This window comes from Anolis carolinensis, chromosome 1 (genome assembly GCF_035594765.1).
Source record: "Anolis carolinensis isolate JA03-04 chromosome 1, rAnoCar3.1.pri, whole genome shotgun sequence".
NCBI classification, from domain to species: Eukaryota; Metazoa; Chordata; class Lepidosauria; order Squamata; family Dactyloidae; genus Anolis; species Anolis carolinensis.
Genome location: NC_085841.1, coordinates 281,363,871 through 281,387,005, shown reverse-complemented (window position 1 = coordinate 281,387,005; position 23,135 = coordinate 281,363,871). Strand labels below are relative to the sequence as shown.

At 39.5% G+C, this 23,135-nt stretch overlaps 1 protein-coding gene across 1 annotated transcript in view; it reads right to left on the bottom strand.

Moving 5' to 3' along the window:
• dcdc1 (doublecortin domain containing 1) overlaps window positions 1-23,135 on the bottom strand; it is a 366,393-nt gene that overhangs the window by 126,635 nt on the left and 216,623 nt on the right. Inside the window, exons 18-20 of the mRNA XM_062979386.1 lie at window positions 21,598-21,658; window positions 20,009-20,167; window positions 19,557-19,714 (exon numbers count right to left, since the gene is read on the bottom strand). Of these exons, the coding sequence (XP_062835456.1) occupies window positions 19,557-19,714; window positions 20,009-20,167; window positions 21,598-21,658 (378 nt within the window). The remainder of the gene's footprint in view (window positions 1-19,556; window positions 19,715-20,008; window positions 20,168-21,597; window positions 21,659-23,135) is intronic.

Below are 23,135 nucleotides of genomic sequence, written 5' to 3'. Positions count from 1 at the left end.
AGAAAAATATGTATCCTTTAATCTTATAAAAGCATTTTCCCCTGAAATATTTGTTAATCTCTCCTACAGATATATAGGCATTAACCCCCTGCATGCATTTGCAATCCCTATGCACTTATATATCTGTATCTGTCTATCTATATACATTAATTTTATATATGAATTTTCCCCTCATATGTTTGCAGGTTCTTGCAAATCCTGTATACATATAGATCCATGTACCTGTATATCTGTATCCATACATATACATTATTTAACCTATTGATGCCTTGATTAATGTAATTTTATTGGTATCTATTTTTATTTTGAAATTTATCAGTAGCTGCTTCATTTCATTTTTTGTGGTAAAATTAGGTGCCTCGGCTTATATTCGGGTCGGCTTATACTCAAGTATATACAGTAAGTTTTGATCTTGCAATATTTTGAGAACACATTGTTTGGCTTTCTTGTACCATGTTTTGATAAAGAGCACCAGTTTGGGCATGGAAGAAAGATGCCTAGGGACTTCTTCATATGGCTGATGAAAGGGAAGATGCCCAGGGTAGCTTGTGGTGCCCCGCGTCCCCTCCAGCTTCCCCTCATCAAATGGAGAAGCAGGAGAGTGTGCTTTGGCACCCTTTCCCTCCCCCATCAGATGGCAGAAAGGGAAATAAAGTGTGGGTAGCTCTGTCAGCGCTTCTCCTCCATTTTGAGAGGAATGTGGGCAGGGCCTGCCGTGTGTTGTGTGATGGCATATGGCAGGCCATGTCCTTGCCACACATAAAAGTGGCAAAAATGCCCCATATGAAGAGATTCTAGGTTGATAAGTAGAGAGAAATGCATCCTTGTATGTATGGGAGGGAGAGACTGGTCAAATTTAGGATTAAGTGGTAAATAATGTTTTATCATGTTTTAATTGTTTTGTTTTTATAGTATATTTGTTGCTGGCCCTCATGGCAGAATGTAAGCTGCTCTGAGTCCCCTCGGGAAGAAGGGCGGGGTATAAATGCATGTAATAAATAAATAAATAAATAAATAACTCATCTAAAGGGTTTTCAAGAGTTTTTAACTCAGCTAGATAACATGTGAACTTAAGAATCTAATTCTTTGCACAGTTATCCTGGAATAAACTCTGTTTAATTTAATTACATTAAAATGCTGCAGAATTTGACACTTGCATCAGCCAAAAATACATATTGCTGGAATTTCTTTCTTATATATTCTTTCATAGTTAGATTTGCAATTGGAACCCAATTAATGAAATTTAAATGTTTACTATTTTGATCCCAAAGTATGATAAAAATGGATTACTAACCTTGGTATTATAATTGCAGCATGAACTGAAAAAACAATGCATCAAAACACATTGTTTCTGTTAATATGAATCTAATACAAAATAATGCAACTTCTATTCAAGTACATTTTAAAATATTTTAAAATATATAATTGAAACAGTTTGAGGCTTATAATGTTGTTTATTACAATTCTATCTCAAATATCAAGGATTCTAGTAAGAGTTTTCTGTTTTACTATTGATTCAATCCAGCTACATTAACAGTTACTTTGAGATAAGCAGTACATTCTCTGTTTAAAAACAATGCAAAAAGCCTACTACCCTTATAGCTGCGACAGACAGCTCTCAAAAGTGTTGTAAACCCAACAGAACTTTCTACTCTTCCTGCATCCATTTTTAGCAGCAGATTCCTAGATGAGATCCTAAACTGCTTTTGATAATAGCATGCCTTGCTATTTATGCATACAAAACAACAGAAACAACTACTGTGCATACTACATTAGTCACACAATGTGCTGGGTTGTAGTCACATATAGTAAAGCAGAAAGGTATACATATAAAATGTTAGCTATATCTTTCTATGATATTGGCAATATTATTAGAACAAACTATATTAACTCCACAAGTTACCATTCACTTTGGGGCAGTAAGGGGAAACTGGGACAGATTATTCATTCATTCAGGAACAGGAACTAAAATGGCTCGGTTTGACCTATTTCACCCCCTTCTTCATCTTTGCATGTTCACCATGTTCTCAGCCAGAGTGCCTTAATTAATAATATTCTTCTTATTTAGTAGAAGGTTATCAGCTGAAGGTCCAAAACAAAGTCTAGGCATGAGGTGTAATGCCAATATTGGAATGAGGCTTTAAATGGAGCCTCATTCAGAGAATATCAACTCTAAACTGAACTTTTTGTTTTTTAAGATCAGAAGTATATGGAGTGAAAAGATTACACAAATGCAAGGTAACTTGCCCAAATGTTGTTCTTCTCCCTTCTCCTTCCTTGTATCCCTCTGAATTCCCATCATAAAGACCTTTTGTCACACATAATGCCTCCCAGGGGTAATTTTCCACTCTCACCATGTACCACTACATTAATCCCACAGAGAAATTTTTCTAGACATATAATGTAGGTGGAGATTGTTTCAGCAATAACCTTTTACTGACATCAGTACATTTGTAATTCATTTTATGCTGTGTAGTGCAAGTCTCAAGTTCTAACAAAAGAGACTTCTTTTATATTGTGACCTTCTTCCACCTTTTGCACTGATACAGCACTGGCATGCCCGCCAACTGTCTCAATACGGCACAGGCAGTCTTGATTAATGTAATGTATGTAGATGTAATGTATGTAAAAGTAAGCTGCTTTCAAAATGTTCCAGTTTCACTCTTACAACCACTTCCTTCCTTTGTCCTCATCTTACTTCAGTGCTGATTTTTGAAGTAAGCGACTTCTACATTATTCCAGGTGCTCTCTCGGCAAATCCATTATTAAGCTCAATTTAAAATGTTGGCTTGTTATTTGAAATGTTCTAAATTGTTTCAAACCAGAATACCTGAAAATACACCATCTTTCACACAGTCTTGTTCACCGACTCGGTTCTCTCATGCAATTAAGTATGAAATGTGGTTTCCTATATGAAATATACACAAATATATTTCGTATATGAAATATATGTGAACTAGGAAATATATACAAAACATGGTTTCGCTAGTGCAGTGCCCACTAGGAAATTCTCTATTCTGGAAGATCCATCTACTTCCTTGGCATTATTCCATTAACACCTAAAGAAACCTATGTCTCTGCTGACTTTTGGCTTCATCATAGTTTGATCATGTCTGGTTTCTCTCACTGTTAACAATTTTTATCAATTGCTTGCATCTATTCCCCAATCCTGCCCTTGGTTCCAAGTACTGATGCATTAAAAATGTTTATCCCAATTTAGCTGCTATTTTGAAAATCTCAAATGGTTGCTTGCTATATGAAACACGGTTTTCTCTCTCTCTTTTTATTTTCAAAATCAGTTTTGAATTCATGAACACTTCAAGTGATTTTTGTCATACAGAAAGAGCACCATCTTTCTTCCTGGAGTACTCTGGAATGATACCAGCTTCCTTGATAGTATGAGCTTCCTTGGCTGTTTGGGGCAGACAAAAAGTCAGGATAGAAATTGGTTCATAATAAAGACACTTTCCTATGGAATATGTTTAATCGTAATAAAGAATAGTTTCTTTTGTTTCAGCATAAAGCTGTAGCCAGTGTCATGATTTGCATCATTCTGTATCCCCATATAATCTTATGTTCCCTACACATGACCACACATACACAAACAATGTAACTGCTCAGATACTTAAGGCATTACTCTTATACTCCATCAGTGCATCTGAAGGAGGAGGCTGACATCTGCAAAAGCCCATGATGAACAGTTAAGTCTCAAAGGTGGTGTCTGATTCTTTCCTCCACCTCTCCTTTTTGTGTTGAAAGACACAGCTGTCTCATTGTAAATTATTAGCACCAGCCATTCACAAAATTTTTGCTAATAAGACAACTATCCTGGTGCCAGATCAGCTAATTGACCTAGGCCATTCACAAAGGTAATAAATGTTTATTTCTGACTCAAACCTCTGGTAATATGTAAAATTCTACCATATGTGGTAATTCTACCATATTTTTACATTGCAGTTGCTACTTTAGGGCCAAAGACAGTGTCCTGGGAAACAGTCTGTAGTAATGGATCTTCAAGTTGGCTTCTGATTTATGGTGACTCTATCATAGGGTTTTCTTGGCAAGATGTATTCAGAAGAGCTTTGCTATTTCCTTTATTTTAAGCTTAGAGAACACAATATACCCAACATCATTGGTGGGTTTCCTTGTCTGAGCAGGGATTCAAACTCTGGTCTTCTGCAAACTCAAAGTGCTACACCACACTGGTCCTTCTAAGTGAAATATACTCTCAGTGGTTCCTAAATATTCAAAATATGCCACTGCATTTTTACACAATGATAGTAATGTTTTGAATTTGCTGGTATCTTGACTGAACTGTAGAATATTTTACACGTAATCTTCTAGTACTATGGTTTTGAACATCCTCCAATCATCCTGGAGAGACTGGTGAAACATAAATTGACATGAATAGACAAGAGGATCCAATCTTGGAGGTTATTCAAAAGGAAACAGAAGGCAATCTAAGTCTATAATGGGAGCATCTAGCCAAATTAATTCCTATTAGACAATTAATCCCTACTGGAGAAAATCAATTAATCTTGCTAGGGGGAAAAGAATTTTCTTCTACAGATTACTCAGTTTAGTAGAGCCTTTAACAGATGTTTTTCTTATAAAACATTTCCTAATTCCAAATTTGTTCTATAATTCACACATCAGCAAATAACCTCTACTAGGTTTTGCAGTTAAGTTTTAGGACCTCTTCACATACCGTGTCGTTTCGGCAGCAGTTGCTAGCAAAATGGCAGGTGCCCGGGGCACCCTCCCTCCTCCTCCGATCATATGGTAGGGGTGGGTCAAGGCATGTTGGTGCCCTGTCCCTGTCCCCATGAGATGGGTGAAAGGGCAGCAACATGCATTACCCCAATGCCCTTTCCCCATCATATGGGGAAAGGAGGAGGAAAACATGGGTAGCTCTATTGGAGCTACCCAAAAACCACTTTCCTCCCCATCGTGGCAGAGGAAGCATATTGCAATGATTCCCCTCCACTTTGGGAAGAATGTGGCCAGTGTTGTTTGATGGAACTCGGCATGCCCCATTCCAAAGAGGGAAAGGGGTTCATAAAAAACCCGTGTGAAAAGGTAGTTAGTGATTCCAACATTCTAGCCTTATTCCCTCAGTGACAGTCCATACTCAAACTCATCCAATTCTCTACACACAAAAGTTACAACAGTGTTCACTCTATAGCTAAATCATAACACCTTCTAGGGAACCATTCATATGAAGCCTATGTATTTTTCTGACCCAAAGTACAGTATATTTAATCCACAAATGAACTAATCCATCTTAATGCATCTGCCCTTCCATCTCTCTAAAGACAATCCTAGGTGCCTCCTTCAATACCCACAGTTCCCTTAATTTTATCACCAGTTTAAGTACTCCCAAAAATTTGCTAACTCATAAAATTTCCCCTACCACAAATACTAAAATGATTGGGAATAATATATATATTTACAATGTATGCAAATGTAACAGTTGGCATAGCATTTGAAGAAGTTATTCCTGTCATTAATGGTTACTATCAATAATGTGCATGCAACTATTTATAAAATGTTGTTGATTCATCCAGATTGTGTATTTCTTCTGACAGTAAGTTTCTATTTGCAATAATTATAAGAATTTGAATGGAGAAGACTACATGGAAGCTATAAGGGAACATTTCTGAAGTCACACAAAGAAACAGCTGTATCTCTAATTTTGTACAATCAGGAAACCCAAGGGCATGTTGCCTTTGAAGGTGTAGCAGAAAAAAAACACAGCAGCTGTAACTCTAGAAGCATGTGCCACATCGACTTACAAACAATTCCCAGTTACAAATGTGAGGGGTGACAACACTAGGTGGGTCCGGGAGTGGGTGCACCAGCCAGCAGCACATGCAGTGTAGGCAGATACAACATCAGACTTACAAATGGCTCATAGTTACAAATGGGGTGAGACAACTGGAAGTGAGAGAAATCTACCCCTTGGGAAATTCACTCCTGAAAAATTTATCGTAGGGAAAAGGTATCTCCACTTATGATTTATCACTAACCCTTGTTTCCACAACAAGCCACATTTTTCAAAATCCAGGTATCACAGGGACAGAAAGTGATGAGAAATCTTTTGAGCAGGGGTACAGATAGCAAAGCAAACACCACAGGGTTGTCTTTGGATGTGCTATCCAAAGCTTATATATATATTTCTGGCCGGAGTTACACTTTGAAAATGTACCTGTTCTGACTTACAAACAAATTCAACTTAAGAACTAACCTTCAGAACCTATCTTGTTTGTAACTTGGGAATTGCCTGTATTTGAAAATGTTTAAGCATTTACATGCATAGGTAAAAATAAATAATATATTAAGACAAACATCTGCCCAAATTGCATTTAAAGTAGAACTCCAAGCAAATTTTATTATTTTAGTTATGGTTAGTATGATGAGAGATTATTGCCACTGTGAGATTTTTATTGTTGTTTGTATCCTCAATAGAAATATTTAATTTCACTACCTGTCCCTGAGACAACAAAAAGTGAGATGAAATCTATCCCCAGCAAGAAAAAATCACTCCAGTAAGAATTATAATAGAGGGGGAAGGTGTCCCCATGAAGTTTTATCACCAATCCTTGTTTTCATGACAACCCAAAAGTTTCAAAATCCAACTGTCATAGGAACAAAAAAGTGAGGTGAAATCTTCTGAACAGGGGCACAGTCAGCAAAAGAAACTTTACAGAGGTGTAACCCTTTCCAAGGAGCCCCCGGTGGCACAGTGTGTTAAAGCTCTGAGGTGCTGGACTTGCAGACCAAAAGGTCGCAGGTTCGAATCCAGGGAACAGAGTGAGTGCCTGCTGTTAGCTCCAGCTTCTGCCAACCAAGCAGTTCGAAAACATGCAAATGTGAGTAGATCAATAGGTACCACTGTGGCGGAAAGGTAACGGTACTCCATGCAGTCATGCCAGCCACATGACCTTGGAGGGGTGGACAATGCCGGCCAGGGGCGGTTCACCCGTAAGGCAATTTAGGCAGTTGGCTGGAGCGCCACAATTTGGGGGGCGCAGTTGAGGTGCCTCAGCAGGCGGCAGGACCGGGGCAGACAGCAGGACCGAGGCAGGCGACAGGACCGATCGGTAAACTGGTGGCGAGATGGGCAGCCGACCGCTTGCGCCATGTGGCCACTTGGCTCCACCCCATATCCTTCATGCGTAGTGGACGGAGAGGGCACCCCGCCCATCTCGCCCATCCGCCAGAGGCGGTCTGAACAGCAAGATGGGTGGGGCGCCCTTTCTGACCACTGCGCATGTGCCATGCAGCTGCTTGCCCCTGCCCCGTATCCTCGAAGGATACAGGGCAGAGCCAAGCGGCCGCATGGCATAAGCGGCGGCATGCGCACTCGCCGTGTTCCAGCTGCTTCACCCGGCGGGAGGCTGCCTCCCACTGGGTAAAGCAGCTGGAGTGTGCATGCGCTGCTGCTTCCAACGAGGCTGCTACTGGGTGAAGCAGCTGGGGAACACGCTCTCCAGCTGCTTCACCTGGCAGGAGGCAGTCTCCCACCAGGTGAAGCCACTGGAGAGCAACGAATGCGTGCACCACCGCTTGCGTCATGCGGCCACTTGGCCCCACCCCATATCCTTTGAGGATACGGGGCGGAGCCAAGCGGCCACATGGCACATGCGCAGTAGTCAGAGAGGGCGCCCCGCCCATCATGCTGTTCGGACCGCCTCTGGCAGATGGGCGAGATGGGCGGGGCGCCCTCTCCAACCACTGTGCATGCGCCATGCAGCTGCTTGGCCCCGCCCCGTATCCTTGAAGGCACATTTTCCCCTTTTGTCCTCTATTTGTGTCTCTCCAAAATCCATAGCACTGTTGGTAACAACTGAATTTCAGTCAGAGCACTCAAAGGCCAGGCCTTCCCATTTCTCTGTGTTTATTCCACATTTTTAGATTAGCTTTAAGCCCATATTTAAATCTCCTTTGCTGTCCACCAACATTCCGTTTTCCATTCTTGAGCTAAAAGTAGAGTAACTGCTTTGGGAGATGGTGATCAATGTGGCTAGCCCAGTGAAGTTGATGGCAGAGGATCATGGCTTCAGTGCTGGTGGTCTTTGCTTCTTCCAGAACACCGGCATTTGTCTACCTGTCTTCCCAAGAGATTTTCAGGATTTGAAGTGAGGCAACATTGATTGAGTCTTTCCAGAAGTTGAGAGTAACATTTGTAGATAGTCTATGTTTTGGAGACTTACAGCAGAGTTGAGGGGTCAACAGCTTTATAAACCAACATCTTAGTATCCCTACAAATGTCCCCATCCTCAAACATTCTCTGCTTCATTTGAAAAAATGCTGCACTTGCAGAGCTCAGACTGTGTTGCATTTTGGTGTCGATATCAACTTTTGTGGTGGGGTGGCGGCCAAGATAACAGAAATAATTAACATTTTCTAGCTTTGGTATCTGAAATGGCAGAAGTCCTGATTCAATTGGGAGCCAGCTGGGTACATCTTGCCTGTTTAGCCCACAGTTGGAGGGGATATAAATTTTCATTGCATCACCATATTTGGAAATTGTGATGACTCATGGGCCATGTAGTCCCGTTCCCAGTACTATTGTAGCAGATGAAGAGGAAAACTTGGATTTCCCACCGTTTCAGCCAGAATTGGAGCCCTTGCACCTGCAAGATGTTTGCCCACAAGAAGTCAGCCAAACAAGCCTTGAGCAGAAATCTCCCCCATTTTCTCGCCGGGATTATTATAATCGAGATAGAGGCGCTAGGGAGGCGACTCGCAGAAGCGCCAGGATTGCTGCCAGACAATTAACTGATTAAGCCTGTTTCCCTTGGGAAATCTTAAGGAGTCATGCATCTGGACACAGTATGGGTTTCGTTTCTTGTTCCCCAGGGAAAGTGTTCCTTGGCGGGAAAACAAGATCCTATATAGGTGTTTACCCGCAAAGAAATCCTTGCGGAGTCAATTCGTCACCTTGCGGAGTGAGATCGTGTGTGGACTACGCTACTCCAGTCCCTTGCCTCCAGGACCAAGTTCCAAGCCTTGTTTCTCGGACCTTGTTCTAGCATCAAGCTTTCCTTGTTTCCACGGACCTCGCCACGGACCTTGTTCTTGTTTCTTGCCTCTTGCTGTCACGTATCAAGCCTTGTTTGCCAAGAATCTAGTTTGCTTCCAGCATTGTTTGCCAAGCTCCATTGGACTAAAGGACCCTGTCATTTCCCCACACTTTGCTTGGCAAAGTGTGTGTTTCGGTTATTGGATTACAACTTTGGACTCTAATATCACATATTGGACATTGTTTTCCTGGACTATATTTGACCTTTCCTGAAAGGTCTACTTCTGAACTATATTCTTCACTTGTTTTTATTGACTTTATATAATCCTTTAATAAAGATATTAGATAGATTCTGGTCTCTGCGTATGGTTATTGGTGCTCTGCAGCCTGGGTCCTGACAGAAATAGACAATAAGGATATTACAGTGGAACCTTGACTCAAGAGTGTTTTGAGTTAAGAGCCTTTGTTCGGCCCATGTTTTGTTTTTGACATATTAGCAGCATTTTGAGTAGAGCTAGTGCCAGAGGGAGCGCTAGCGCAAGAGTACAGGGCTTTAGGGGCTAGAATGGCTTAATAGCATTTCAATCCATTTCAGTGGGAAAATTCAGTTTGAGATAAAGATGATTTGAGTTAAGAGCTCAGTCGTGGAATGAATTAAACTCTTAACTCAAGGTATCACTATATTTTTAAGCTATCTGTATTGCATATAAAGTGTGGAATTAGTTTCTCCTTTCTCTTTTACCACACAATATCAAAATTTTATTTTTAACATCAGGGAGTTTTATAAAGCATTGTTTTACATACCCAGTGCTTTGGGCAGGGAAAAGAAACAAACACCCACCATGAACATCAATTTCTCTTCATATATCTCCAAATCACAGTCATTAAGTTAAAATAGTAACAAACGTCAATTTGGGCCAAATGAATGCAACCACAATTATTGCTATAAATTATTACTTGGAATGCAGGAACAATGGTAACCATTTAAATGGACTGAAATGTTGTTTATATAAAGTTTTGTTATTTACAATTGAAAGGAAATAAAGTAAAAAAAAACAACAACTCCACTGACAAATTACATGGGGAAAGCTTTTCAGGGTAATAAGGAGCATTAAAATTTTATCATGAAAATAGGACCAGAGCAATCACAAAAGTGCCACTCCAGTAGAATCCTTCAAGTATTCAAAAAGGTCTAATATTCAATGCAATCTGTATTTTATAATTAAATAAATGCCAAATAAATCATTAAAAGAAATGTCAACCCCATCATTGGCAGCTGCTTTCCCTGCTAAAGAGGGAGGGGAGTGTAGGAGCAGGGCAGCGAGCAAACCCCACAGCGGTCTGCAAAGTCACTAGTGGGAAAAACACAAGGGCCTTTCCATGCAACTAACACAGATGTGCCCATAGCCAAACTGTCAGAAACAGTTAAGATGACAGCTACTCACAGTTCATTATTTCCTTCTCACAGGTCACTGGGTGACAAGCTGGGTCACCATGCTTTGTTGGCTGCTACAGTTCTCCCCCAACAACCTCTATTCAATTTAAATAAAGGTAAGTTGCTCAATTTAATACAATAATGAAAACAACAGCATCCTTGCACTTGCAGGGAGGGGGGAGGGGGATGAAACACTAAATTTACATGACTTTTCTCCCATGAAGAATTAAATTTGTATTACTGTGTTTGTGAGAGAAAGAAAAAAAACAAAAACGAATCTGAACCATCCAGCTTCAACAGAGAGCTGAGAAATTTTGTCAAGATTCAGCTAAAGCATGTAATAAAAGCTAATTTGTACCTGCTTCAAAGTGGTAATCTTTAGAACATGCATACTGCATACATATGGCAGATAAATGAGGAGGAAAAGCTGGGTTTTCATTTAATAGACTCTCTCCTATTTTTCTAGAAAGTATAATAGGGTTATTACATTGACCCCCACCCCCCCGCAAAAAAAACCCCAATCCCATATGATTGGCAGAAATAAAACAAGCATGGTGTGACAGTTTGGACCTAATGCTTGGTGTCCCCAGTCTCCCAAGGAAACCCACTGGTTGATCTAAGGCATCCGCACTCTCTCAGCCTCAAGAGGAAGGCAAAGCCTTGAACAAATCCTGCCAAGAAACTACTGTGATAGGATTATCATGAGCTGGAAATAACTTGGAGGCACTCAACAAGGGCAACAAGAAAGAACATAAACATTTCTTTCACCTAACACAGATTAAATGCATTTATTTACACTTAACCTAAACTGTTCTTAAAATAAATTTAAGACTTCAAATACCTTTTGCATGAGGGAGTCAATGATTATCCCTAATAATTATATCCAATTGTACTGCATCAGATATCATACAATTAGCTTTATTTCAAAAAAAAAAATTGAGTCTACAAAATTTGGTACATTCGGTTGCCATTTTAATTACAAAAATGGTATAAAACAATATAGTCTAAAGCAGTGGTTCCCAACCTGTGGGCCTAGCAGTGGGCCACGAGAATAAAAAATCTGGTCCGCAAACCTTCCTCTTTATTATATTTTATTTTCACTCCTTTCCGCCAAGCTAACCATTGCATTGGATAGACCACATCAGCTCTAGATTATTAAATATGGTTTTTTGTAGGTGAGCAGATGGCGACTACTGGGTGGCATATGTTCTGTACCAGAAACTAGAGCTGATGTGGTCTATCCAAAGCAATTTTCTGAATCAGCACCCCAAATAACCAAACCAAATCTAAAGTTGACCAAAAACTGATTCATAACCTTTTTGGTACTAATGTTGGAGAGTGATCCCTGTTCACATGGTCCCTGGTCCAAGAGGTCTCTTAATTTAGATTTTGTGGTACAACTAAACATCACAAAACTGGATGAGGATCAGATATTCCAAATCTTCCGTTTGAAAGCTCATTTTAAACAATATTTTATAACGAAATTCTAGAGCATCCACAGGTTTTAGTCAAACTGGAGCACTCATGCACTCACAGAGTGCATATGTGTGCTTGTACCCATCTCTATTTGGGTATAGCTGTGAACACTTTAATGCCAAACAATATTTTGACTATTGTATAAGGAAGAAGATCTTTCTTTCATTTCTAGCCATTTTTCCTTTACATTTTTTCTTTTGCATACTGACTTTTGGAGAAGAGACTGGATAAAAAATAAAGAAAATAATGAATGTTTGCCAGTCAGACTTCTCTGGAACTATCTAATATTGTACTGGTAGTTTGGCATTTGTTTCATTTCATTTCTAGATCTAATTGAAACTGGGTTCAACTTTGAAAGCCCTCTAAGGACCAGGCTACCTGAAGGAGTGTTCACCTCCATAGCTATTTACCCAAAGCCAAAGGATGCCACAGCTAAAGTCTTCTTCCAGGTTCTCTGGTCAAATGGGGTGAGGCAGAGTGTTTCAGTGGTGGCATCCCTTTATAGATTGTCAGAAAATACCTTGCATGGGCCCTATATCATGGTCTTTTGTTACTGAATGAAGACCCTTTTATTCTTATAGATGTTTCAAATACAACTGCATTCAAATCTTATTACCCTTTTATTTTGATATATATATATATATATATATATATATATATATATATATAATATTTGCATCCCAATGTTTTTACTCTTTGCTGTTGGTTTGATCTTGGATTTTATTAGGCACTCTATTTGTCATTTCATAGTGTTTTATAATATGTTAATGGATTATATACAACTAATTATTCTAAAAGTACAGTAAATTTACACATTGAGCAATCTATTAATTAGTACATCAATCAAGCAAACAACTAGCTAACCAAAGAGAATCTTTTAGTAGTGTTTTATCTTCTTTGCCAAAAGTGTCCATGTATGCAGCATAATAGTGAGGTGGAAGTTAACATGACTTCACATGTGCTAACCCAAAAATGTTTACATCTCTCCTATTTGTTTATTCCAGTCCTAGGGAAATTGTTAGAAAAGAGCAAGCTCATATGACTAATATTACATGGTATATTTTGTTCCCTATGATGTCAAGAGACTGGGGAATAGGTTATATAGCAAGGACTGGAAAATGTTCGCATATCTTACAAGAGGTTATATGTGATAAACTGATAACTAGAAGTCAAATTCTATCAAATCTGTTACCTTCATAGATTTTTCCCCCAGAAAAAGTGACTTGTCAACTTTGACAAACTAATTAGACAATCTTGTTGCTCAGTATTCACATTGTCTTCAATAATAATAATAACAACAACAACAACTTGTGCGGTTTTCTGGCATTGTATATTTTTGCTGCTTCTGTGACTGTTCATTTGTATTTTGATTCTGTAGCTCACTTGTCGATGGATGTCCAGAATCAGCAGCATCCACCGCGGTCCTTTTCATCCTGGGTGATAACCGAGCCAGTATAGACTTCATTTTAGTTTGATTCTCCATAATGCTAATGGGTTAGGTGCTCTTGGTTCCATTCCTCAGCTGAGGCCTCTCTGGCTTGGTTGGACCTGCCGGTAGTTACACTACCACCAGCACAGCCCTCAGCGTCTTCGGAATGGTCAAGCCCCCCCCCCCCCACGTCAAGGTGGCACCAGTTCTGGAACACAATACACCAGACATCACAGTTGTGGAAAAGAAAAAGGTTTGGATCATTGATGTCGCCATCCCAGGTGATAGTCGCATTGACGAAAAACAACAGGAAAAACTCAGCCGCTATCAGGACCTCAAGATTGAACTTCAAAGACTCTGGAAGAAACCAGTACAGGTGGTCCCGGTGGTGATCGGCACATTGGGTGCTGTGCCAAAAGATCTCAGCCAGCATTTGGAAACAATAGACATTGACAAAATCACAATCTGCCAAATGCAAAAGGCCACCCTACTGGGATCTGCACACATCATCCAAAAATACATCACACAGTCCAAGACACTTGGGAAGTGTTCGACTTGTGATTTTGTGATACGAAATCCAGCATATCTATTTTGTTTTCTGTGTCATAATAAAATAATAACACCTTTGTTTTTATACCCCACCTCCATCTCCCCGAAGGGACTCAGGGTGGCTCACATGGGGTCAAGCCCAGGTAAATACAATAACAGAATAAAACATATAAAATGAGAAAAAACACACAAAATAAAAATATAAACATTAACATATAGAGATAAAATGGCAAACATTGATAAAACATGATTTAAACACAAAAATAAAAATCATAAAATAAAAAATCATAGTATTAAAAATTACAACAAGGCAGATGTTCTTCTTTGGGTGAATTTACACTGAAAAGTTAAAGCAGTTTGACTCCACTGCAATGGCTTAATACTATAGGATCATGTAAGTTATGGTTTACAACAGTGGTCCTCAACCCGTGGGTTCCCAGATACCCTGGCCCTCAACTCCCAGAAACCCCACCAGCTGGTAAACTGGCTGGGATTTCTGGGAGTTGTAGGCCAAAACACCCGGGGATCCACAGGTTGAGAACCACTGGTTTACAAGGTCTTTAGCTTTTTGTGCTAAGTAGGGCTGGTACCTCATCAAATTATAAATCCTAGGATTCCATAGCATCAGGCTATGGTAGTTAAACTGATGTTAAAATGCATTAATTGTACATCCTTTTTGTTAGCACCTCTTTTCACATAACGGTACTTGATCCCAGGAATGTCCTCTTCTAGCATGGCTGGAAGGATTTCAACAACTTTTACTTCCATTTTGGATTAAACAATGTTTTGATGTTTGAATCCTAAAGCGTGATTAATCTTAACTATGGTTTCTTCTAAAAAGTTGATTTGATAAGCTAGAGGTTCTGCCTAGACTTACATGGAAGTAAATACTTTCAAACCTATCTTGAAGTTGTGTTGGAAAGGAAGGATATACATAAGTGTAAGACACAGTGCAACTCAAGCATACACTAATGATTGTCAGGTTTCGCTTTCTTTCTTCTTTACTTTCACCTAGGTGAAAGGACTGCTCTGTTCCCCAACCCCCCAAGCCTGAATAGACATTTGAAGTATGTTCAACTTTTCCTTTCTCCAGGCAGCCTTTACCTCTGGAATGTAGAAAACCAGTTCATCCCTGGAGCGAGATTTATTTATTAGAAGCAACCTTTCAGATGTGACCAAAATCTCCATCAGAGAAATAATGTTTTTTTCTCCTCCAAATTTGGGGTCAAGGACCAATAAGCAACACTCAAAGTATCCTCCTAAAATATTAAGTCTCTTTTGCAAAGGAAATAACCCACTTAATTCAAATGTGCTCCTATGTGAGTCACAAGCCCCTGAAAGCTCCTAACCAAAAAAAGGGAACTCTTCCCCTTGGTGTCCATTCTGGCTTCAGGATTCTTTCTGTTAACCAAAAGGAGCCACTTTCCAGAATCAAGATGAACTACTGAGGATTGATAGGGTCCCCTTCTTGTAAGGTGCTCTGCAGGTCTCCTGAAACCAGGAGACTTGCAGAGCACCTTACAGGAAAGAGACCCTGTCAAACCTCAAAGGAGACGGGTGTTGGTAGTAGGCAACTCCTTCCTGAGAGGACAGAAGCAGTGATTTGCTAACCTGACAAGATATCTTGAGAAGTAAGTTGCCCTGCTGGGGCAAAAATTCACCACGTAACTCAGCAGCTGGCAAGATTCATCAAGCCCACTAAACCCTCCCCCCCTTTCATGTTGGTTTATGTAGGAACCAACGATACTGCAAGGCATAGTCTTCAAAAGATCAGAAAGAAGATCTTGGAAGAAAGCTAAATAGTAGAAGTGAATAACTGGCTCTGCAGATGGAGTCACGGGATGGGTTGCCAGTAGGAAGGAATGTTTTTGTTCAGAAACTAGTGATATGATCAGGCAGACTTTAAACTAGGTTGTGTGAAGGACGGTGAGCATATCCTTGGGAACAGTAGTTTATCAAGGGCCATAGTGAACAGCCAAAAGGCTACAGAGTGGGTTGGACAAACACAACAAGTAACAAGTGGTGAGAGGATAATAATCTCAAAAAAAAAAAAAAACAGATAAGGGGACTATCCCATGGGCTTAGATGTCTTTAATGGCCAGAGTGTGGGAAATAAACAAGGTGAACTGCAACTTTTAACGCAGCAAGACAGTTACAATGTAATAGGCATAACTGAAACATGATAGGACAAGTCCTATAATTCGAATGTAGCAATGGAGGGATATAACATTTCAGACAAATAACCCAAACAGGAGAGGCAGTGGAGTAGCATTATATGTCAAAAATATTTACACCTGTGAAGAGATGCAAGACTTCAATCCTGGAAACTAGGTTGAGAGCATCTGGATAAAAATTAAGGAGACAAGGACTAAAAAAGATGTAGTTGTGGAAGTCTACTACAGACCTCCCAGCCAGACTGAAGAACTGGATGAAACTTTCCTTGACCAAATGACCAAACATGCAGAAAAAAAAGAGAAAAAAAGTGACCATGTGCTCCTAGAGTTTGTGATACAAAGGAAAGGGGAAATTAAGAAAAGTCAAACATGCCTCCTAGACTTTAGGAGAGCTAACTTCAGGAAATTTAACAAAACACTGAGTGTGATTCCATGGACAGAAATACCAAAAGAGAAAGTAATTAATGATGGATGGAGTTTCTTAAAAGTGAGATACTGGAGGCACAATTGCAAACAAGGCCAGCAAGAAGAAAAAATAAGAGAAGTGTAAAGAAACCAGAATGGATGTCCAAAGAACTATTCACTGAGCTAAGATTTAAAAGAGACATGCACAAGAAATTGAAAAAGGGGGAATCATCAAAGAGGAATTTAGAAGAATAACCAACATATGTAGGGAAAAGGCTTGTAAGGCTAAAGTGCAAAATGAGCTCAGGCTTGTTAGAGAAAATAAAAACAATAAAAAGAGGTTCTATGGTTATGGAAATGGTAGGATCTCTGTGTGGAGATGGTGGAATGCTGATAAGGGATAGGGAAAAGGCAGAATTACTCAACACCTTATTTGCCTCAGCTTTCTTACAAAAAGAAATCAGTTTTCAACCTGAGCAATATGGAGTGGACAAAGTAATGAGGGGAATGCAACCCAAAATAGGTAACGAAGTAGTCCAGGAAGACCTGGCCAGTGGCCACTCTAAATGAATCCAAGTCTCCAGGGCCAGATCCAAGAGTATTAAAGGAACTAGCAGAAGTATTTTCAGAACCATTGGTAATAATCTTTGAGAATTCTTGGGAAACAGGAGAAGTCCTGGCAGACTGGAGGAGGGCAAATGTCCCTATCTTCAAGAAGGAGAAAAAAGAGAACTCAAACAATTACCATCCAGTCAGCCTGACATCAATGCCAGGGTAGATTCTGGAATAGACAATTAAGGAGGCAGTCTGCATCACTTAGAAAGAAATGCTGTACTCACTAAAAGTCAACATGGATTTCTCAAAAACAAGTTGTGCCACACTAATCTTATATCTCTTTTTGCAACAGAATTACAAGCTTGGTAGATGCAAGGAATGCTGTGGATGTGGCATATCTTGATTTCAGTAAGGCCTTCGACAAGGTGCCCCATGACCTGCTTGCAAAGAAACTAGTCAAATGTGGGCTGGGCAATGCTACTGTTAAGTGGATCTGTAATTGGTTACTCACCAATGGTTCCTCTTCATCCTGGAAAGAAGTGACTAGTGGGGTGCCGTAGGGTTCTGTCCTTGACCCAGTACTGTTCAATCTCTTTATTAATGGATTAGATGAAGGTTTAGGGGGCATGCTTATCAAGTTTGCAGGTGACATCAAATTAGGAGGGATAACTAATACTCCAGAGAACAGGATCGGAATTCATAATGGCCTTAACAGTTTAAAGAACTGGTCCAAAATGAATTTCAACAAGAACAAATACACACTTAGACAGAAAAATGAGATGCAAAGATACAGAATGGGTGATGCCTTGCTTGACAACAGAACATGTGAAAAAGATCCTGGAGTCTTCGTGAACAACAAGTTGAACATGAGCAAATAACATGATGCTGCAGCTAAAAAGGCCAATGAGATTTTTAGCTGCATCAGAAGGAGTATAGTGTCTAGATTGAGGGAAGTCATAGTACTCCTCTATTCTGCTTTGGTCAGACATTATCAAAGGTCTGGAGACCATGCCCTATGAGGAGCGTCTTAAAGAGCTGGGTATGTTTAGTAAAGAGAAGGTTGAGAGGAGACATGATAGCCATGTATAAATGTGTGAAAGGATGTCATGAGGAGGAGGGAGCAAGCTTATTTACTGCTGCTCTGGAGACTAGGACTCAGAGCAATAGGTTCAAATTACAGGAAAAGAGATTCTACCTAAACGTTAGGAAAAACTCCCTGACTGTAAGAGTGTTCAGTAGTGGAACTCTCTGCCTCAGAGTGTAGTGGAAACTTGTTCCTTGGAGGCTTTTAAACAGAGGCTGAATTGCCATCTGCCTAGGGTGCTTTGATTGTGCCTTTCCTGCATGACAGAGGGTTGGACTAGATGCCCATGCGGTCTCTTTCAAATCTATGATTCTGTGATTCTACTGCTATACCCAGAACCTGTGAAGAATGTAAAACTTTTAAGAATTCAATGTCTGCTTTTAAGATTGGCAGATTGGAATGACATTGGATGTATTTTTGCACCCCTATTATACTTTCCAGTTACAAACACCAGATCAGCCCACTTAGTTCAGGAATGACATAAAGATACCAGAATGTGCCAGCTGACTACATAAAATTTCTTTCTTGTGCTAGGATAATGGAATGAAAAAGTCAGTTCAGGACATAATTTTCCCTTGGAACTCTAATCATTTCATTTCATTCACAAGGGAAGAAGGGGAAATATAAAATATTAGGTCATATGAATATGACTATTCTGTGTGTTATTGTCAAAGTGGTAGTTTTCATTTAGCTGGACACCAGTGAGATCTTTAGCTGGCCTCCATACTTAAAACATGAAAAGTTACACACATTAAAAAAAATATTCATTGGAAAGTGTTAAATGCTTTCTAAAGCTTTTAAAACATGTTTTTGATCAAAACTATCTCAAAATTAACAACAACAACAACAACAACAACAACAACAACAACAACAACAACGGGCCGGCTTACATGGGGACGAGCCCAACATTAAACTAGGTTAAAACACAATCCAGGAATTAAAACAATATAACAATATAGATATAAAACAACATAAAACACATCAAATGCTATAAAAACCAGGACATAAAGTACTGTATGTGCAGAGGGTGAACTTGTGCAGAAATGTATATTCAGTAAAACAAACCCTGTAATTGTGTATAGCACCTGGTAATTGCCAACAGTAGTATGCATTTATTTGGCAAGTGTCTCATAAATACAATAAATAACAAATGACAATCTCATACAATGTCATACAATGTAATCTTCTTATTGTTGTATGATTTGTGCATAATAATTTAATAGTAAATATTACAACAGTTCTCAGTGATAAGTCTAAATGTCATCCCTTTTCATTAGTTTTGGTCAAAACTCCATATCTCCTTGCAAGCCAGAGGGCTTCTGAGATATTTCAATAATATCCAGGAAATCAATCTTACACGAAACTGAAGGAAAACATCTAATGTCATTGAACAATAAATATCAGTTCTGTCAGTAGCTTACCTTTGAGCTGAGGCCTTAGGATGTTTCTCTTCTAGTTTCCTCACCAGTGCCACTGTCAGCTGCCTGTTGCCCCCTGAGGGACCTTCGGGCATTAAGTGGGCGTCCAAAGGTCCTGAAAGTTGCTTCTTATTGCAGTTCCCGACATTAATTTGTAGATCCTAGGAAATTAGGAACGAGCATGGGATAAATATAGTGTTATTATCAGAATTAGTATTTTAAATAAAACTGTTTCATGTGGTATTGAATTTTACAAGTTGCATTATCTCTTGGGGAAAAGGACTTTTAAAAAGAAAACTTGTGTTTTTGCTCTTTTCTATTTGTTCTGCTCTTGTTTATCTAGCTTATTATTTAAGTTGATTTTTTATTTAAGGAATTATATTCAAATTGTGCAGAGTAGCTGCATCTCTCTTCAAAATATTTCCCCCTTTTTTTAAAAAAAAAAATATTCTGACCTGCCTCTGGCTTGATACCATGACCTCTTCTGCTGCGTTGCTATCTGTCTCTTGATGAACTGCAGACTGGGCCCCATGGTGTGTGCAGTATTCCGTCTGGGTCACCTCCTCTCTTACATTTAGCTCCTCTAGGTAGGTCAGGACAAACTCAGGGTAAGCCTGTAGGAAAGGACAAAGGCAGAGTAACATTACCAGAGTGTATTCAGTAGAAGTATGACCATCTACAGTTCAGGAATCATGGGAGAAAAGGCTGTTGATGCTGGGCAATGTCATAAAAATTAGATTCCCTATACATGACTTTATAGTTCATAAACTTTTCTTCATTTAGACTAATTTTAAAACTCTTCAGCTCACTACAATAAACATATATACAGACCATAATAGGTAACACATGCATTAAAATAAATGAAACACCAGTGTCAATTTCTTAAAGATAATGTGGCTTTATTCATGGTTATAAATGGGAACATCACATATATGGCCCTCATCCAAAGTGAGAGTTATGTTGGAAAGCCATGGATGGCTATTGTGTTTTAGTGTAACTAGGACAAAACTAGAAAGCGATTCTGGACAGTCATCAGTACAGAGAGGGCACATCCGTTCACTTCCTGTCCATGATAATGGTGATCACACTGAATTCTGTGGAGAAGGAGGAAAAAACTCAGGAAAATCTCCCACCCACCTTCTAAACTTCATGAAGACATTTAGCTAATCTCCACAGCCAGTAACAGCACACCAGTTCTACTTACTTGGCGTGTAACTGCCTATTTGGACATATAGCATAGATCTGTGCTACTCTGAAACACCTAAAATAAGGGAAGTGGAATTCTAGTAATAGGGACTACAGAAAAAGGAGACTAAGACTATATCTATACTGACACGTTTATTGAAAGGGGACAAATTGGGTTCATAGCAGTCACACAAGCCATGGACTGATATGGATTAACATGAGTCAAAGCCTATTAATGCAGTCGTGAACTGTGTTAGCAGAAGTCATAGAATACTCCAGAGCTTCTCCCAAAATCCAGAGTAAACTGCTACTTCAGGCCAGTGTAAACAGTTGTGCTTCCTATTCAGGAAGTGGCTGCAGCGGTTTGCACCACCATCCCACTTTCTTCAGGATCAGGAAGCCTGGGACAGGAGACAGCACCTACCTTGCCATGTTTGCAGTGCCCACCTGGTATGAAAATGACACTAGTCACTGCCTGGTACCCTTAATGGCAATATTCACAGTGACAAGGTGATCAAAAAGGGAGGGGGGAAATAAGGAGTGGTTCCTTCTTTCTCAGCTCCCTGGTTTGTTGCTCTGGCTATCATAATTAAAGGCACCAAATGATGACCAGGATCATTTCCATGCCCAGTGGCCACTGCAAATGCCAAAACAACAGGGCAAGGTTTTGGCAGCATCAAACCAATTCTGATGCCGTCCAGATGTTGCTGAACAACAGCTCCCTTTATTCCTGATCATTGGTCATGCTTTTTAGGGATGATGGGAGGCAGAGACCAGCAACAGTTAGGCAGAGAGAGATTCCTTAGTACAAATTTAAGATTTCAAAGAGATGCTTAAAATACCTATAAATCACACATACCTTTGAATGAATTGAACCATTATTTTGAAACTCCCAGTACTGATATATATTGTTTTTGTCCCTGTAAGAGAAAAATTATACTAGTGATAGTATCTTTTAAACACACAGTATATTCTATTTATCACACAAGTTACAGCACAAACCATTGTGTGTTATATTTTTTTAAATGCCCATTTGCTCAGTTGAATTTACTATCATATAACTCTAAGGCAACTCTAAGAGGAAGCTGATTTGATTGTCTTTTCATCAAAATGAAAACTGTTTGTAGATGTACTTCAAAGCCTGGCCTCTCACATTTATCTTAAATGGAAACATATCAAAATTTTATTCCATCAGAAATGCAAATATTCTCCGACACTGAAAACTTCAAACATTCTCTGTTCCTACCTTCAGAGAAGATGCAGAAATCACTTAGACCAATTTCCCCCAAATTTTAGATAATATTTGTTAGAGTAATAGGAAACAAAAGCATCATAAACATCAACACCCTATTATCCTATCTTAAAGGTTTGAATATGCAGTTAGATTCAAACCATGTACCATGAACCCTCAATATCCACTAGAGGGGGCCCATGGATACCAAAATCCATGGGTGCTCACGTCCTATTATATTAACATTTACACAAAATCATCTCCTGGCAACTTGGACTAGCTCGCAATATTAGTGTATGTCATATGCTTCAGATGGATGACACAAAAAGACAGCTGAAAAAGTTAAGGTGAGTATCAATTTAATTGTGCAGTCTCCAGGAAAATCTTAAATAACACATCCTAGTGATATTTAACCTCTGGCTAATCCTTTGATTAATGTGTGGCAAACCAACTCACAGGCAGCACAGTCAGAAGACAAGAGAGCATGGCTTCGATCCTAAATAGCATGAACAAAACAAAATTCATGCAATTGAACATCTTTTCTATCCCTTCTACTCTCCTCATCTTGAATAACAGCCTCTTTGGAATATCAGGGAATTGTCCTGAAAATACTAAAACAACGCATGGGGACTGCAGTGATTAAAGATACCCTTTGCAATCAAAACAAGTGGGTCTGCCCACTTGAGTGAATTTCTTATATCACCAGATCAGTGGTTCTCAACCTAGGGTCCCCAGATGTTTTTGGCCTTCAATTCCACGAGATCCTAACAGATGGTAAACTAGAGGAGATTTCTGGGAGTTGTAGACCAAAAACATCTGAGGACCCCAGGTTAAGAACCACTGACCTAGATAGCTGTTTCAGGGATTCAAGGAAATGGAGCATGTGGGAGACGGTGATGGGAAATTTCCCTATTAATCCCACATAATTATGTTTTGTTCCACGTGTCTTCACCTCTTGCCTGGAATAAGTCTTGGAATAAGTCTGACTTTTTTCTTTCTCCTCTGCTTCTCCATGGATATATTTGCTAAGCATATGTCCACAGAAGCCAAGAGAAGTAGAGTTCAACCTGTAGCCCACACTGCTACAAGGAAAAAAAAATTCAGGATAATCTGTATATCATGTCAGAAGATATTAACTGAAACCTATTTCCTTGTGTTTATTGTCT